The sequence below is a fragment of the Rhamphochromis longiceps genome, linkage group LG20, assembly GCF_057381845.1.
Source record: "Rhamphochromis longiceps isolate RC_006_pf linkage group LG20, R_longiceps_female_GT1.1, whole genome shotgun sequence".
In the NCBI taxonomy this organism is placed as follows: Eukaryota; Metazoa; Chordata; class Actinopteri; order Cichliformes; family Cichlidae; genus Rhamphochromis; species Rhamphochromis longiceps.
The window spans coordinates 7426708-7445318 of record NC_140576.1 but is presented as its reverse complement, the minus strand read 5'-3'; the positions used below and the strand labels follow the sequence as shown (position 1 = coordinate 7445318).

General features: G+C 39.6%; 2 protein-coding genes across 2 annotated transcripts; one reads left to right on the top strand and one right to left on the bottom strand.

The window, feature by feature from the left end:
* Positions 1-4839: 4839 nt before the first annotated feature.
* On the bottom strand, positions 4840-11928 carry rprd1b (regulation of nuclear pre-mRNA domain containing 1B). The gene is made up of 8 exons (XM_085394152.1): positions 11547-11928; positions 11224-11447; positions 10209-10338; positions 9732-9865; positions 9119-9237; positions 8848-8974; positions 7791-7966; positions 4840-7169 (listed from the first exon to the last, which is right to left on the bottom strand). Exons 2-8 carry the CDS (start codon positions 11372-11374, stop codon positions 7020-7022), a joined length of 987 nt encoding a protein of 328 aa, XP_085250278.1. The 5' UTR covers positions 11375-11447; positions 11547-11928; the 3' UTR covers positions 4840-7019.
* A 2273-nt stretch (positions 11929-14201) lies between these two features.
* tas1r1 (taste receptor, type 1, member 1) lies at positions 14202-18121 on the top strand. The gene is made up of 6 exons (XM_085394247.1): positions 14202-14383; positions 14494-14821; positions 14920-15678; positions 15761-15979; positions 16272-16392; positions 17037-18121. Exons 1-6 carry the CDS (start codon positions 14202-14204, stop codon positions 17957-17959), a joined length of 2532 nt encoding a protein of 843 aa, XP_085250373.1. The 3' UTR covers positions 17960-18121.
* Positions 18122-18611: the final 490 nt, after the last annotated feature.

The window sequence follows — 18611 nt, the reverse complement described above, 5'->3', positions numbered from 1 at the left end:
TTGTTGATGTAAATTAGTTCTGTTTCTTAATTTTTCCTATTCAAGGTCAGTAGGGTTGTGTTGTTTCTTTCCACCCTGAATTAAGGTCTAAACGACTCAGTCATGTGAGGAGCAAAGAGAGGAAATGCAGCCCTTCCTTATTACACACACAACATCCTCACAGATACAGACACTTACTGTGCTACCTACATACGTGCATGATATATTCTGATGACAGTATAATTTTGCAAAAACTAGATTTTTTTTAATGTTATGTTTCAGCCGTGGTCTTCTGTTTTGTCTGTTTGTTGTTTTTACAAAAGCCATTTCATATTGACCATCTGACCTGTAAGCAACATGAGGAAAACCTCATCAGTGCTTTTATATAACCTAATGTTACTGAGCTAAAAACAAACAAACAAAAGTTGGTGTTGTAATTACCTACCCTTAATTTGAAAAGTCAGTGGGATGTGTTCCTGTTTTACATTGTAAAATGTAATTTATACTTTTATGTTCAACAATAAATTAATATATGATGTAAATGATTTGGGGAAAACTTGTTTTTGTTTTTATCTTTAAATTTAGTGAGTAAGTAGTAGTGTAATTATTTACTCACATCAACTGAGCCTAATTGCTATTACTTTGCTGAGTTAGCACTGTTTGTTTTAACACATGATTTACTGGTTTAGGTCGTGAAGAGAGTCTGTCACAATGCTAGATGCAGAATGAAAGTTCACAAAAAAGGAAGGAGTGTTGTCTCTCTGACCTTCATAACTAAAAACAGAGTTACTGATGTGAGGAGCAGACAGATGGGGGCGTCCCGATTAAGTTACACATGCTACAAATATCCCTCAGGAGCTGTTACACTGTGCAGTCTTTAACCAATAAGCAGCAGCAGCTGAAGTGTGATTTTGCAGAGTGAAAGGACACGAAACCTGCTGCAGATATGAGCCAAGGTAGGGCAGAAGGGAAAAAAAAGGGTTTTAACACCTGCAGATTAAGATGCAACTTTGTCATCATTTTAGGTGGGGGAACTTACACAATCGGTGGCTGACTAAATACTTTTTTGCCCCACTGTATTTCCAGTCTCGCTGACCAAAGTCCTTAAACACATTCAGAAATTCACACACCTCTTTTGTTACTAAACTACTGTAGAGCCCTTTTCCTTTCACACACACGTTCATGTCACTACTTTGTCTGCAGCAGCTTTATTGTTTTCCGCCTGTATTGTGAGTTTAATCTCTTAAGATTTTTCGGGTAGTATAGTTTTATCTTCCTTTGAAAAATCAACTGCTCTGCTGCCACTACACTCTTTCATGTTTGTGATTGGTCAGATGCTACCAATGCCACTCCTTACATGGAAACGTGCAGGGGAAACCCTGGATTTACTCAACAAGCTGTTAACGAGCTTTGTGATCACTTTTTTTTGTTGCAGATGTTAGGGTAAGTGAATCCAGATAACAGAGAGACACCCTGAGTATATTGAAGGGAGGCAGGCAGTGTTGGACCCTTTAATAACTCTGCTGGAAAACTGAACTCATATTTTCCAGCAAAGATTTCACATGTAGAAACTGTTTCTTCTCCATCAGTAGTGCATACAGCTCCCCCTTCAACTCACCATTCTTGGTTATCAGGCTATTTAAGCACTGGCAAGCCTTAAGTTAAAAAACATCTTAGCGTTTGTTTTTAAAAGGATTCCAACATCAAGGGGACCTAATACCAAGCACAACAGATATCTATTACTTTAGAAGTTGGCAAAATCACAGTGAAACTGACAGTAAAGTGTATTCTCTGTGCAACACTAACCCTGAAACACTTGTCTTCAGTATGCTGCATAGTTTTTAGAAATTTCCTGTTATCAAATTTATCAGATTTGTCAGGTGTGGTTGCCCTGATAGTCCTCAATTCCGCAAACTTCTCTCCCATTCAAGGATCTGAAAACCAAATCAACAATGAGGGACAATTTTATTAAGAAAGGTGGACTCAAATGTGCATTTAAAAGAAAAATATAATGGACAAAATAATGACCACTGCTAGTGCTAGTTCAGCCTCTTAGTAGATGAATTTAAAAATCCTTAGTGTCTTCCTTCTTGCGTGATTCACTGGAAGAAAACTTGACCTCTGATTTTAAACCTTGAGATCAAGGTCAGCAAATTGTACTTAGATTTTTAGTAGATGTACCTATGGTATTAATTTGAAAATCCTACATCTTCTCATTCTTGAGTCATCACAAAGTTGGATGTCCATGCCGAACGTGTGGCCATCCACCACCCGCCTGGTGGGGTGACAACAATACCCTATCAACCGTTTATGACTGAAGGGAGAAAAGCAGCAAAGGATTCACAAAAGATGCCAACATTTAAATTTGAGAAAAAAATTATTTAAAAAAAAAATGAAAAAACAAAAGTCTCTGTAACTGACAGGTTTTTAACTCCATCCATCCATCCATCCATCCATCATCCACCCATCCACCCATCCATCCATCCATCCATCCATCCATCCATCCATCCATCCACCCATCCATCCATCCATCCATCCATCCATCCATCCATCCATCTTCTTCTCCGTATCCAGAGCCAGGTCTCGAGGTTTTTAACTCAATATGTGAAATCTGTTTCTATCATATTTAGAATTTTAATGTAAGGGGTCAAAATATCATCCAGCCTCTGTAAAATGTCTCTAGAGCAGGCAAACAGGTACAGCCCCAGTCAAATATATGCACACACCCGAAGGCAGGGAAGTTTCTCATTATCCGAGACAAGTCATAATAAAAACCAACACGAAACTCTTTGACTGTTTACACAATGAACATGAAGTCAGTGCAGGAAGCTTACTGCATCAATTCGGTTGATGTTCTTTTGTTGAGTGTTTCATTATAAAATATGGGAAATAATGAAAAATAAAGAAATACTCCTTTTTAAAAATATATTTGTTATCCTTTTAACAGCTTTATTTGACAGAAACAGTGAAGATCGACAGGAAAGGCATGCGGCAAAGGGCCACAGGTTGGACTAGTACCCAGGCCCGCCACTTTCAGCCATGCGGCATATGGTCACCTGCTCATCCAGCCGAGCTAAACCGGCATCCAAGAAGTACTCCATTTTGACTGAGTGTGTCCAAACCTTTGACTGATACTGTAAAAAAACAAAACAAAAAAACAACTTACTCGTCTCTGCTGGTGATATCTTTGAATTTCTCAGTGCATGGCTGCTTGGCTGCCTTGGCTTTGTGACGCTGCCACTGCAGGTTTTTCAGGTCTGCTTCAGCCACATTAAAAGTATACTTCAGCAATGAGTCTTTTCATAATTACAGTGTAATGAATTGTGATCGCTGATATGTGAAAGATGTCTGTGTAATCAGGATTTACTGGTTATTATTTTGTGTTGCATCTTACAAGCAGCTTTCAACTAAAATTATTTAAGGAAAAACAAATGTATTTTTATTCTCAGTTAACTTACTCACAAAAATTATTCATCAGTCAGCATAGACACTTGAAGAACAAAAGCTGGAGCTGCATACCTGTGTGATGTGTTCTCATAGATATCATACATTACAGCCACAGGCATTAGTGTGTGGAACACCTGTACAGATGAAGTTAAGAAAGGTACATCTATACAAAAATGTACACAATTGTTTAAAAACAATAAATTTTATGAATATAGGAAATGTTCCTCTTAGTGACTGAGATGTCCTATTGTGTTATAATAAAGCTTTGTCCTGATTTTTATTGATTAAGCAAAGCGTAACCCAAACGTAAAGTATTCATTAAGGTGTTTGTCACATAGGCATAATTCCATATGAAGCAAATTACAAACATCATAGGGTGTTTAGCTTAGGTAAAAATGTAGTTTGTTGTTGTTTTGGTTTATGAGCTTAAATTGTTTCATGTGTGTATTGTATATGAGTTTAGACTTGTATACAGTTAAAAATGTATGGATCGTTTAATGTCGAATTTGGAATATTGATTTGTAAACAATGGAATTTGAAATAAGAGGGTAGGAACAGAAAATGTGAAACTTCATCTTACTTCTTTTTGAGCATAAACATTGTGTAGACATAGAAATATTCATGAAAATATAATGTTTTCAAGTTTTTCATTCCTCTTGTAAATCTTGAAATATCTATGTATCATTTTCAGAGCTTCCTTGTTCTTGTTAGACTTCAGTCTCTCCAACCATGCAGCAATACACAGAAAGTCAGAATTGACACTTCAGATTCAACTGGTGTAAACACTTGAAACTTTTATGCACTGATTTACAAACGTAAACAATTTGTAAACCGGTGCATAAAAGTCAAGTTTTTATAACGCAGCTATATCTATATATGTATTCATGTAGTATTCATGATTAATGGAAATAAATAAATAAATAAAAAATTTTATTTGCCCCTTAAATTGAGTATTTGTTGAACTCTACTTCGAGTCACATGCAGTTTTCTGAAGTCAGGACTCTTCCTCCACCCTTACAGCTTCTAAGGAGCATGAGAAAGGGTCTGTTCCCCTTTCATCTTCCTGTGATTTTTTACTGACATCCACCATCATATCTGTAATATAATATTTAAAGTAGGGAATTTCTTAGATAGAGGATACACCAAACCCAATGAAAAGATCCTAGAAGGATAAGGTCCACTACTTAAATAACTTAAAATTATGACAGAAATGTAATTCATGGTCTCTAAATTGTGAAAAGGCCCGAGTTTCCTCACTGCATTAAATGAAAGGCTGGAAAACTCTGATTTGCACATATGACTTTATTATTATTATTATTATTTTTGTGTTATTATGTATTATAATTAAAACCCATTTTTAATTTAAGTAAGTATATTCGCATTATACTGAAATTATGTAAAATACACACAGAATTTGTTCAAATGGTTCCAGTTTATTGGCATCCACTGAATCACTTTCATTACAGAAAAAACATTACCCCTAGTGGCAGAGTCCTGGTAGTACAGACTGATTCTATAGAGAAACACATACCACACAGCAAGTCAGTAAGAAAATATCTAAGTGTTATCTACAGTCAAGCATATCTGGGTTAAAATTTTACTGAAATCTTTCCTGGTTTTGGTTTTTATCAGATGAACATGAATTAATGAAATAATGGCTCCGCTTTAATGTTCGACATCCAAAGTCCAAAGGTTTACTTTGATATTAGGGATCATGTTAAAGCCCAAACATCTGTTTTATGACCCCAGTAATGACTCTGACGAATGCATCCACACCTTTGGTTGAACAAACGCTGCAGAAAACTGCTAATTTTCACCTGCTCTTTGAAAGATTTCGTGGTTTCAGGCTTCCGGGAGAGGCCAATCATTTTACTGCAACGGTTTTCCATGAACAGCATGTCTCAGCTGAGCGTTTGGAATCAGCAGATAAGCTACAGCTTCTACAATCTTTCTTTTATATAAGGAAAAAAATCACCTTAGCTGTAGCAGCAGGAGTCGCTACGTGTTTCTGAAGACGCTAATGAAATGAGCAGTTTGTTAAACGTCTCTGATCTTTTTATCATAAACTTTTTCAATAAATGTTTTTTTTTTTGTGTGTGTATCAGACAACTGAAAATTAAATATCAGTTAAGCAAAATGACAAAATGGCCTTCTCGCAGAACTGCTCCTAAAAGGCTCGTACCAAAATAATGACTTTGGTAATTACAACTTTTCCTGACCTCCATATCTAAATAAACACATTTGTTACAGGATGGATCACCCATGAAAAGAGAAAACAAAAACAAATATGAAGGGGATGCAGGCGTGAACCTGTTGAATACTTAAATCGATACAGGCAGTTAGAACTGTGGAATATTTAATAATTATTTCTGATCAGTCCAATGTGTCTATTAATGTTGCTAAAGTAGAGAATGGTCAGTTCATTTCGCAATAACATATAATCTAATTAATGCAACTACGCTACCCTTTTATTTAACTTTTCCAAACATGTTGTGATCAGTATATCAGCAAATGTCGTTTTCTGACTCGTTTATCTTGACACTTCTTTTAATAACGGCTCAATCCTCCTGATGTCTTCATTTATTTTTATTTTTGCCTTCTTATCAATTACCTTTTCAAAAGATACAGCAATAGTATTTTTAGTTTTAGCATTTAGATGATCTTTTTTCAAACGTGCAGGATTTCATTAGCAAAACTCAAACTGTGCCTCTTTTCCACTAACGAACATAATGAGCTTCATCATATTTCAAATGAAAGCATGACAACAGTTCTTTTGAACCTTGTGCACCTTTGTATCAAAATAAGGAAAATCCTTACATACAGGAAAATAAAAAGTCCCTTGTCTTTAAAATTGCTGCCTGAATGATTGTATCCCACAAATCCCATTTTTCAGACTCTACCAAGTGTTACTTTAATGAAAGCGCTGTGTGTGGCGTCCGGTGAAACAACCAAAAAAGCAACACATACTGAAGTGGCCTGATATTTTTTCTAACTATACAAACACACACTTACACACCGTAAATCAACAATCTCTCTAATTTGTCGATAAAAACCAAGCAAATAAAAGTCAAAAAGTAAACCTAATGAATGGTACATCCTCTTCACAGTGTAGCCACAGCCTTTAGGAATTAAGAGAGCGGACAGACAGCCTTTGCTCACTGAATCCGAACTATAACTTACAGCCAGATGCTTCGACTGACATGTCCTGATAACCAGGTTTACGTCTAAGCTCCTCTTCCTAAATCACTGAAACTTCCAGCATTTAAAACAAAATAAAAGCAACAGGAAACTTGTTCCAAGCTGGTGAAGTGGAATCCTTGACGATCGAGAGGGTACGGGGGAAAAAAACTAACAAAATAAACAGGCTGACAGAGTCTTTATTCTCCTCTGCAGAGCATTCTCATTTTACCAAAAGCCTTCCTCGTCCTCGTCCTGCAGGTTTGAGTTAGCAGGTAGGCTGGCGACTGTTAAGAGGATTGACCACACGTGTCCTCTGGCTGGAGACATAGTTGGGAGTATTTCTGTAAATCCAACGTGGAGCTGAGATTGTCTGGGGAGGAGCATACGGGAGACTTCGTCGAGGCAAAGGGTTCTCAATCGGTGGAGAAGAGGTCGCCTGCTGAGGGGAGCGGGGCCAGACCCCCAGTTACGTTGGGCAGCAGCGAAAGGTCAGGGAGACTCTGGATGTGGGACTTGAGCTCCTTCCTCACCTGAGTCACTCTCGCCAGTTTCTGCTTATACTCCTACCGAAAAAATGACGATACGCACAGGTATGAGCAAATTACATCTTTTTTTAATATGAAAACATGTGAGGCAGGAAACAGAAGAGCAAGGCAGTAAAGAAGGGAGATGACCTCTAAAGCTAGATGCACCAAAATGTCAGTAATAAACGTCAAAATTGTATTTAAACATCCAAGAATAAACGTCTGCCAACTGTGATAACCAGATCTGTGCTGACCTTCTGACCTCTTTTATTTCTTGCCATGTCAGACATGCTCCCAGCTATGTGGGCATGTTTTTAGCCAATGAGTGCTTTCAGGGCTGAAGCATTAGCTGTAAACTGCTTCTAAACTTCTAAACAGCAGAAATAAACATGTTTGCAGCTGTTTTTATCTCCTCAGCTAATCTGAGTCACTGAACATGACCTCAAAAAGATGGGGGTGTTGTTACCTTTAGGTATTTTTCCTGCAGTTATCTGTGAAATAATATGGCATGCTGTATGGTAACTGCTATAATGAGTTCAGACATCTGTACTTAACTCTACAAAGTGTATTACAGGTATTACAGCTCCCTTTATTAATGAGACAAACACAAGCATTCAAACATCCTTTTCTAATGACTGTTGCGTCTGTCAAGTGCCTTACCTCCAGTTTCTTCTCTCTCTCCATGAGTGCCTCCTTCTGGCTGCTGATGTATTCAGTGAGCATACGTGCTAACTGCCGCCGGTCCTCCAGCTCTGCGGCCAGACGCCCGTTATATTCTGCCAGCAGCAAGCAGGCTTCATCCACAGTTTTTGAGAGCTTGTCTGCGGCTTCTTTGTCTAGAGTTGAGCCAAAGTGTGTTGTTAATCTCAGAGCCTTAATTTAAACTGAGGTTACTCCAGATAAACACGCTCCTCTGCATGCAGTACTTGATTGCTGTATATATGTTCTGTCCTAACATTTATTGATTGAGTGCGAGTCTTTTTGGAAGGAACAATTCTATCACACTGAAAGCAGAGATAAAACAATCTAAGCTCAAGCTCTACAAAAAGATCTCCTGAGGCTGCTCTCTCCTTAGCTTTCTGTGGTCAGTGTGGTACACACCATAGAAGACACCTGTGATGCTAATTACAGGGCACAATCTAGTTTACCTTGGCTCTTTTCCACTAGTACCGGTACCTACTCGGATCAACTCTACTCGTTTTGTCTCATTTTTCATTATAATCAACTACCATCTAATGTGGATGGGATCATTACAGCAATTTGGCTGAAACTGCAGGGTTTAAAGAAAGTCTGTTTTGAATTTTGTGAAGGAGTCACTCTCATGACTCACCGAGTGACACCACTGACTTGCCAATTGGCAGCATGCCGTCTGTTAGCATGACATTTTTGGATCGATTCAGCTCGCTTGGTACCAGGTCCTACTATCAAAAACCATAAAAGCCGAGTCGAATTGAGCTCAGTAGGCACTAGTGGAATCAGTCTTTTCTAGGGGTACCATCATTTATAGCAAGGCCAATTTCATTAGTTGTTTAAAAAAAGGATTCTGCTGAACGACAATTTAAAAGCAATGTCTGATTTTCTTGAAGTTTTTTTTTTAGTGTTATTACTTATCTCAGTTTCAAGTTATTATTTTAGTGACCACTGTAGGTTGTTCTTTCTTTGACAGAAGGTTACCAACAATTTTGTCCAAAACCGAGCTGAGCTGTCCAAGCCTTACCTGTGATCTTCTCCAGCAGGGAAACATCCTGGACTTCCTGCGGCAGCGAGGCAATCTTCTGACGAACAGCTGCGTCACCTGATGCAGCGTTCTCTAAGTCCTGCAGGGCTTTTACCAGCTCCTCTGTCTGCACGTGTGCCAGAGTGTGTTTAAAGACAGGAGACAAGGGAAAAAAAGGAAGTGGGGGAAACAGTAATAAGAGATCAGTAAGGAGGCCAGTCAAAAATACCACCATTTTAACATTATCTGGATTAAACGTTGGCATCTTCACCAGCTGAGTTGCCGTGGAATCTGCGTTGCGAGGAGAAGTGTGGCTTCTATAGTCGTTGTCATCATCGTCCTCATCTTCCTGGATCTTTTGATAGCTTCTTTTCACTGGCTTTTTTTCTTCTGCAGAGTGATGTTTGGAGATAACAGAACAGAAAAAACACATCATGAGGTCACTAATGTGTTTCCTTTAACACCTATGATGGCATACTGATGTCGACAGGATAAACCCGAAAATGTATTTACTGTTAGATAACATTTTGGGTACTTGAACGCTGCTCTTTCTGTTGTTCTGTGATACAAACTCAGTAAAAACCTGCCATTTACCTGCAAATGCAGGTGTGTCGACACACATGTTGTTAACAGTGAAAGAGTGAAAAGAAAGGCTTCCTGTTTGGAGAATTATTCAGTCGTAATCAGTGTATTTACTCAGACGCAGCCCACTGATACAGTCACCTCATAAATCATGACAGCTCTCTAACAAACGTCCACAAAATGTGACTTCTTTCAGTATTGGTGATCCCGGCCATGGTTTTAAAGTGAAATGCTGTGATGTCAAACGCATCGTATACATTTACATACACCTGTGACAACATGTTATGTAATAGTCATCTAACCTGAAGGCCTGGGGCTGTTTGAGTCTTCTATGGCGAGTTTGAGCTGCTGGATGAAGTCGCTTCTGTAGAGGTTCCTCTCCTTCCAGATGTTCAGCAGTCTTTCCATGTGCTTTTTACAGTTCTCGTCTGCATCACTGCAGGGCGACGAGAGGAGCAACAGATTTCAGCAGACAATAAGGGAGTAACGAGTTACATAAAAATTTTAAATTTAAAGACGCACAGGAAGGCTATAAAAAGATCAAAGCACATCCAGAGTTTTTATGACATATTTTCTAAAAAACAAAAGATAACGGGGGCTGCAGACGTCCAGATAGGATCTGCTGTGCTTAATAGATAAGCAAAAACACAAAACAAAATTCAAACAAATGACTTCCCATGCATCTACTTCCCCACACAGACTCACACACATTTACTACATTCAGGAGAGTCTAATTTGGAGCAGACTTAGAGAACACGGTGGTCACCGTTAAAATATACCTGGCAACATGGGAGCAGGCATCGACGAGCACAGACTCAAAGTCTTTGGTGAACTCGGGGCCTTTCTTCTTGCTGTTCTGGATGACATCATTAGCCAGATACAGGAATGTCAGCTTCCTGCTGCTTTTAGCTGCAACGTACATAAAAAATATCTCATTTTAAACGTTAGCTTTAACAAAATTAACAAGGAAAATTCACAGAGTGATTATCAGTTTCTCACATTCAAATTATTTTGAGTTTGAGTTGCAGTTTGAGTTTTAATTGGCATATTTTCCCTTCATCATGCCCATCTCCTTTACTTACTGCATAAGAATGAGGAAAAATACACTGTTAGTCGCAATAAAACTGGATTTACTAGTATTTCTATTCTTTCACATCCATGTAAGCTGACCATCTATAAGGTCTTAGGGCAGGGGTGTCAAACATAAAGCCCAAGGACCAGAATCAGCCTAGCACAGATTCCAATTCAGCCCACTAAACAGCTTTGGAAAATGTAGAAAGGTGCATAAATTTTGGATTACAGCTTTTCCTACTGAGAAAGACCTCCCCCTTGACTGTTCATACTGCACCAAAGTAATTAAGCAACAGATAAACAATTAACTGAGAGAAAAATAGTTTTTTCCCCCGTACAATGCAGTATAACAGTTTATGTTTTTGGGTTTGTTTGTTTTTTACAATAGGTCCACAGTTTTAAGAAAGGCTATTTCCTATTAACAAAAACAAAAACAAAAAACAAAAACAAAACAGTACAGGACAGACTGGGCTGTAAGATACCAGAAGTCATCCTACACATTTATTTCCTGAAACTAAAATAATGTCATGGATTAAATGCACAGTTAAACTTCTTTGCACTGACAGAAAGGGGCTTTGCAGTGTGCTGTACGTGGCTCACAGCGTAAAATGAGTTTACAGTCTGTGTACAGTGTCCTTTACTTGTTAGTTACCGGCTCTCTCTTTGGCTGCAACATACACACAAATGTGTGGGGGTTTTTTCAGGAGGGCAGTCAGGTCTCACCTTTTTTCAGCTCTCTGTGCCACACTTTGACGATGAGGGCCGAGTGTTTGCGGTGGTGGATGATCCACAGAGACAGAGTCTGGACGCTCTGCTGCGAGCTGCTCAGCTCCGACAGCTTCTTCTCCAGGGCGGACTCAGAGAAGGACGACATGCCGGTGAGTAAGTGGGCGCTTCCCTTGTGACCGGACCGACTCCGACCAGCGTTAACGCGACTGAGCCCCGAGCTATTTTGGAGAGACTCGCACTGTCATCAAAACTGAAGTTGTGCTGCTAACTTACTGACAAGTAGCATCAAACTGTTTCCCGCTCCTCCCAAACGTTACCTTAGCTCACAGCTTCCTGAATTATCGACCAAATCCGCTAAAGCAAGCCTGCGATGAAGATGAGCTCCTTTATCAGCAGCTGCTTCTTCACTCAGTCCAGTGTTTGTTTACAGCACCAGCTAACGTTAGCCAACCGAGCTAAGCAGCCATCTGCAGAGCAGTGCAGCCCTGTGCTAGCCTGCTCTCCAAACAGACTCTGGATACACAGAACTTCTGTAACAAGCCCGATTAATACGTGTCAACCCACCAACATAAAAAACCCAACGACGAAGCGCTAACGGCGAAACTCACACTTTGGCTTTGGTCGCCTAACTCATCAAAAAGACTTCTTTCAAAAAATGGCAGCTTGCACTTTCACCTCGATGTTCGCGTCGCATGGTAGTGACGCAAGCAGACCGGGCATCACCATCATCATCTTTATCCGGGGATGAAGGCTATTTTGTTCATATCGCCACTGCTTAAATAACACAGATTTTTTTAAAGACAGTCAGTATCATCTATAATTTCACGAGAATTTTGGGAAATATATCTCAGTATTTTTGATGATTTAGACTATATATGTATATACTAGAACATGTAATAAGGCTACAAGGCTAAAAGTAATTCACTAAAGTTTTGTATTTTTGTTTATTTTTCACTGCAGTTCAAATGCATTAAAACATGCAATTTTACACTATCAGATCAATATTTTGATTAGATTGATAGGCCAAAAACAACGGGAAGAGGAGAAGATGATTGGAGCTTTAGTTATAGGCCAAACAGCCCATTGTTTTGCTATGTTATGTCCAAAATGCCTCTCTTCAAATTTGCAGTTTGACCGGCTGATCTTTTAAAAGCTGTAAGACCCGAACACTTATGTGTTATTGCTCCAGTTCAACACAAAGACATTACAAACAGTTGTTATATAGGAATATAGTTAAATGTTGTACTACTTTTCTTTCTTTGTGTACCAAATGATTAATCAAAACGTTGCCCAACTTCAGTCTATGCTTAGCTGTTTGCAATTCACTTTGTGTAATGTTATAATATTAAAGAAGCATAAGAGTACATTAATAATGGCTGCTTTACACGTTTTTGGAAGGCTGAGAGGAAGAATTACACAGAGAGGAGTCACGTTGGTAAAGGTCAGAGTCTTACTCATAAACCTTTTGTCATGAGTAGATTTTTCTTGTGACTGTTTTCAAGCTATGATTGCTTTAACTTGGATCTATTACTCATGCAGCTCTGTTATTAATCTGACTGCAATATGTCATCAAAGGACAAAACAAAGAGAATTTATCCAACTTCCTGGCTCATACGGACATGTTAACAAATACCTTTCTGTTAAAAGTCTGCATATTGTGTGCATGCCATCAAATCTTTGTGTTTGTACAGGCATTTGAATTTACATGGCTATTTGACTGCATAATACAGCGGATAATAAAATGCACCGTATTCCTGTTCAAACAATGGTTTTTCCCTGGATCTAAGCAAATTACATGTTAGTACAACAGGTGTGTTTGACAAAATACAGGTCAAATATCAACCAAAATGCAAATTCTGGCACACCTGTACAGCCCTCATGAAGGATTTGCACATTACAAAATAAGTGTAGCTAATAAGACTAGTGTAACATGTAACATTATATACATTTAGAAATTCGTTATTTGTTTTTTTATTTGCTTTTAAAGCACCCTTGAGTGTTTTGAAAGAGCCAATTAATAAAATGTATTACTGTTGTTGTTGTTGTTATTATTATTATTAGTGGTAGTATTGTTAGTATTATTATTATTATTGGCTTTTACATTTTCTAAAATGTCCTTCTGAGTAGGACATCACTTTCAAATTATGCCTTTACAAGCTAACCTCCTGAGACCCTGAATCCTCATCTGGTGACATTAAATTTTGGCTTTCAGCATCTTATACTTGATTCTGCTCAATAAACCGTTTTTATATTATATTTATTAAACATTGATGACTTTATTTTTCATTCTATTTTTTTAAGGAAAAATACTTTCTCTTCAAAGTAGATTCTTAGTTTTTGTGCTGACTCAGACACACTTTTGAGACACATTATTTCTATGTAAAGTTTAACAGATATTTCCTGTTTTATGGGCAGCTGCTTTTTACTAAACACACATCATGTGGAATTTAACAAAAATAATATCATAAAATGTACTTACAAAAAGTATCCAGCAGCATCAGGTTAACATTTAACTCCCAAAACCTGTAATGTTGCCTTCATTTGTTGATAAATTCACTTTGTATCTATGTACGTAATGTATGTACATCACACTGAAATTGCAATATCATCTATAAGATTAAGATTTAAAATCCTTGAAAGCAAAGTCTTATATTGGAAAAGACTATCAGCCCTAATAAATGTGTTAAAAAGTGAATCTGCACTCACTCCATGTTAGTGGTCAAAGATTTATGAAAAAATCACTGCCTCTTCATGACTTTCATTTATGCAAATCATTTCAACGGGAGGAAAACTCTAATGACACCAACAAATTCCACATGCAAAGTACCTTCACTCAGTAAACATTTTTCAGAAGAATGGAAAATCCTCCCCTCTGCCAGCCCACACTTTTAAGAAGAGTTCCTGATCTGTTTTTGCACAACACACTGAGCTTCCACATGCAGATGTGCATAAGCTGACGCTAAAATACGAGCATGTCTGTTACTGTGCTGCTTTCCTTGGGCTGGTTAGTGCTGCAGTCAGCTGATGGGAATCTAGATCACACCACTCACAGCCAGGGGATGTATCTGCAGGGGGACTTCTCCTTCGCTGGACTCTTTCCTCTCTTCTATACTAATGGGCTGAGTGGTTTGCCTGCTCTGGTTCCATGCAGAGAGTGAGTGTTTCTGTTTTATTAGACAGAAACCTGATAGATGCATTTCACTTGTGGACCAGTTAATATTGTCAGTTTTTTCAAACTTAACACTCTTTTTTTTTCTTCTCCAGAGGCAGGCCCAACAAACATGGTTTTCATCTGTTGCAAGCTATGAGATTTGCTGTGGAAGAAATCAACAGCAAAACAGGGGTGCTTTCTCTCCTACCAGGAGTGAAACTCGGCTACCAGATGTACGATATTTGCTCAGTACCGGCCAGTATCCTGGCCACCCTGGACCTGCTCGACCAACAGTACAGGAACATTTCTACACCTGGGGCACAGAACAACACAGCCCTTAATTCCAGTGATGCTCAAACAGCTGTGGCTGTGATTGGGCCGGACAGCAGCAGCAAGTCTTTCACCCCTGCTGCTTTACTGGGGACCTCTCTTGTACCACAGGTAAGTTAATATTTGGAAGTCTTTGCTCGTGTCCATGAATTATTTTATATTCCACATTCACATCTTAAAAGAAACTCATTGCTCATTGCTCATTGTAGATCTCTTATGAAGCATCAAGTGAGCAGCTGAGCAACAAGATATACTATCCATCTTTTTTCCGCACAATTTCCAGTGACAAGAACCAGGTAGCTGCTATGATCCAACTCCTGGTTCGTTTCAACTGGACCTGGATCGCTCTCTTAGGCAGTGACAATGACTATGGGCTTCAGGCCATGATGAGTCTGTCCCAACAAGCATCCAGCTACGGCATCTGCATCGCCTACCAAGGAGTCATCCCCTCAGCCACAGATGAAACAGTCCAGATCATGAGGAACATGGTAACGGACATACTGACAACCCACGTCAATACCATTGTGGTCTTCTCCAGCAAGACGAAACTCAGTGGCTTCTTCCCATTTGTACTCGAGCGCAACATAACAGATAAAGTGTGGATCGGGACGGAGGACTGGTCAGTGGCAACTCTTATATCAGGCATAAGTGGAATCAACACAATCGGTACTGTGATCGGTGTGGCCGTCAAACCTATATCCATTCCCGGATTTGAGGAGTTTGAGAAAAAGATAGTTGAGGCTTCAATGCAACGCGCCAACGCTAATGTTACCATGAGCTATGGAAATGACTGCCTACAGAGCACAGACCTGTACAGCCTCGCCAGAAATAATTACTCTCTGGAGGAATATGACATCGCCTCTGCCTTCAATGTGTATAAAGCTGTGTATGCTTTGGCTCATGCTCTGCACACTACACTTGGTTGTGATGCCGAAAAGTGCAACAAGAGAACCGTGCATCCATGGGAGGTGAGTTGATTTAAACTGATGTTTTGGTTTGGTTTGATTTGGGTTTATTCTTTACATAATTCTCATTTTCTGTCCTCCCCAGCTTTTTCAGCAGCTAAAGCATGTGCGATTTTCCCTGGAGAACACCTCTGTGTACTTTGATGCAAATGGAGATCCACCCACAGGATATGATATTGTTACCTGGATTTGGAGGGGCACTGACTGGTCCCTGAGAGTAGTGGGCTCCTTTACCCCAGACCCAATTACACTGACAATTGATGCAGATCAAATTGAGTGGTGCGGAAAAGAAGGTTCAAGAGCAGTAAGAGCAACATGGTGTTTGGGTTTGTTTTATAGTTTTAAAAAAAATTTAATATTACAAAAAGACCCACAGAAAATTAACCCTAACCCTAAAAAGGATCATTTTCATTTCTCATTTAAAAAGGTTAAACAAATATGCTTTTGATGTTGTGGTTTATGTGCATCTGTTGTATAGCATTTATTTCTTCTGTTATTCTCTGCTCTCCCTTCCAACCAAGAGCTAGATCTATTAGAGATGACCTGTTTAAATAAAAGCTAATCTATAATATGTCTTTTTCTTTGACTGTGTATAGGTGCCACTGTCCATCTGTTCACCACCCTGCCCAACTGGCCACAAGAAGTTGCTGACAGGGCAGCATAAGTGCTGCTTCGACTGCCAGGCCTGTCCTGCTGCCACATTCCTCAATAAAAGTGGTAAACAAAGAAAAAGGAAAAAGGAGCAGAGATAAATAGAAAACAGAGAGGCGGGCGGTGGAAAAGGGTTTCCTTGATCACATATTATCTCTATGTAGCAAAATGAGACTGAAAAGTGAATCTGAGATTTTATGATCTCATAACAAAGATTATATAAAATCTATCTTTTTATTATAAAAGCCAGTAATAAATATGTGTCGTTTATCGGCATCGTCAGAGGTGCTGATTGTATGTAATGCAAATACAAATCCCCCAAAATCATAAAGATATCCAAGAAATAAAAGTTAAGTTGTTGTGCTCCAGAACTCAATATAGAGTTCAGCTATTTAAGATTTCTTCCAGTGAACAAAGTGATCCACGTTGCAACAGAGCGCCATTACATTGTTGTGTGTAAAATTGTCCAATAGGTGGTGCTGAATGCACATTCTGACGCTGGAGCCAAACGACCTGAAAAAACCAAACAAGGGCCACAATGTTGAATAATAACAAATCACATATTATATGATTTCCAGCAAATGCTGTGTGTTTGACTTTAAGTTTCAGTCTTGGGCTGGTGAATCTGAGCTCAACCAACAGTGGACACAACTGCTGTCCAGCTTTTATATCCCAGGTTTTCTTCAAGCTGTGCTTTTTCTCTTCCTTAGATCCTGTAATTTGCCAGCCGTGTCTGCCAGAGCAGTGGGCGCCCCCGAGCAGTGAGCAGTGCCTGAACAGGACTGTCCTGCTGCTGGAATGGGACGCCCCTCTCTCCATTGCCCTGCTCTTCTTTTTCGCCACCTGCCTTCTCATGATCTTTGGCACTGCAATAATCCTCCTGCTCAACCTGAACACACCCGTAGCCAAGTCTGCCGGGGGCCGCACCTGCCTCCTGATGCTGGCAGCCCTGACTGCAGCCACCATAAGCTCTTTGTGCCACTTTGGCCAGCCATCGCCTCTGGCCTGCATCTTCAAGCAGTCTCTATTCATGGACAGCTTCACTGTGTGCCTGGCCTGCATCACTATGCGCGCCCTTCAGGTTGTCTGCATTTTTAAATTTGCATCCAAGCTGCCGCCAGCCTATGACAAGTGGGCAAAAAAACACGGGCCAGAGTTCACAATTTTCCTAGTGTCTGCCATCATGCTGATCATTTCCGTGCTCCGTGTGGCCCTCGACACCCCCAGGCCTTCCATGGATCTTGAATTCTACGAGGATCGCATCGTGCTCGAGTGCAGCAAGACCCTCTCGGTCGGCTCTGGTGTTGAACTTGCTTATGTGTCCATGGTCAGCGTTCTCTGCTTCACTTTCAGTTACATGGGCAAAGACCTGCCAGCCAATTACAACGAGGCCAAGTGCGTGACCTTCAGCCTCATGGTGTACATGATCTCCTGGATCAGCTTCTTCACCCTCTACCTCATCAGCAGAGATTCGTTCACCATGGCCGCACAAGTGTTTGCCACACTCTTCAGTGTCCTAGCCTTCCTCGGGGGATACTTTGTACCCAAAATTTATATTATTGTGCTGAGACCGCAAATGAACACAACTGCACATTTCCAGAATTGTATTCAAATGTATACCATGAAAAAATGAGTAGTGTGGTGATTTCATTACATTAACAGCACTTATATTCAAGGCAGCGCAAAATAATAGCTTTAAATGCATTTTATTTAAACAATGTTTATCTTGTGAGTGTATTTGTGTGTTATTAGATTGTGCATTCTTTTGCTTAGATGTCCTATAATTTAATTTCAGTGTAATTTAATTGTCAAGTTCAAGTTTCAAGTGAGTCAATAGCAAAAAGCAGCTGGTTACAGAATAAAAGTTTGTTACAGCAAGTTGCAGAATGATACAACAACTCATTGCATGTCAAAGAAATCCCTAACTGCTTTGTCTCTCTCGCTCTCTCTCTCTCTCTCTCACACACACACACACACACACACACACACACACACACACACACACACACACACACACACACACTGCTGCTGTTAGCTGTTGTTTGAGAGGATAGATGAAAAGGCCTTTTGTGGCTGGGAGGTCAGCGCTATTGACCAGTAGATGTGTGAGTAGAGTCGGAGGTTGGCTTTCCCACAGTCTCTCTGTCCACTCACAGGCTAATACCCTCGGTCAACAATCGAAGTGTGCCATGGGTGAACAAGCAGGAGTTTTATTGTCTGTACACAAAGAAAAGGCGCGAGAATAAAAATTCAGGAATTTCATTTCAACATCGCCCAACATACAA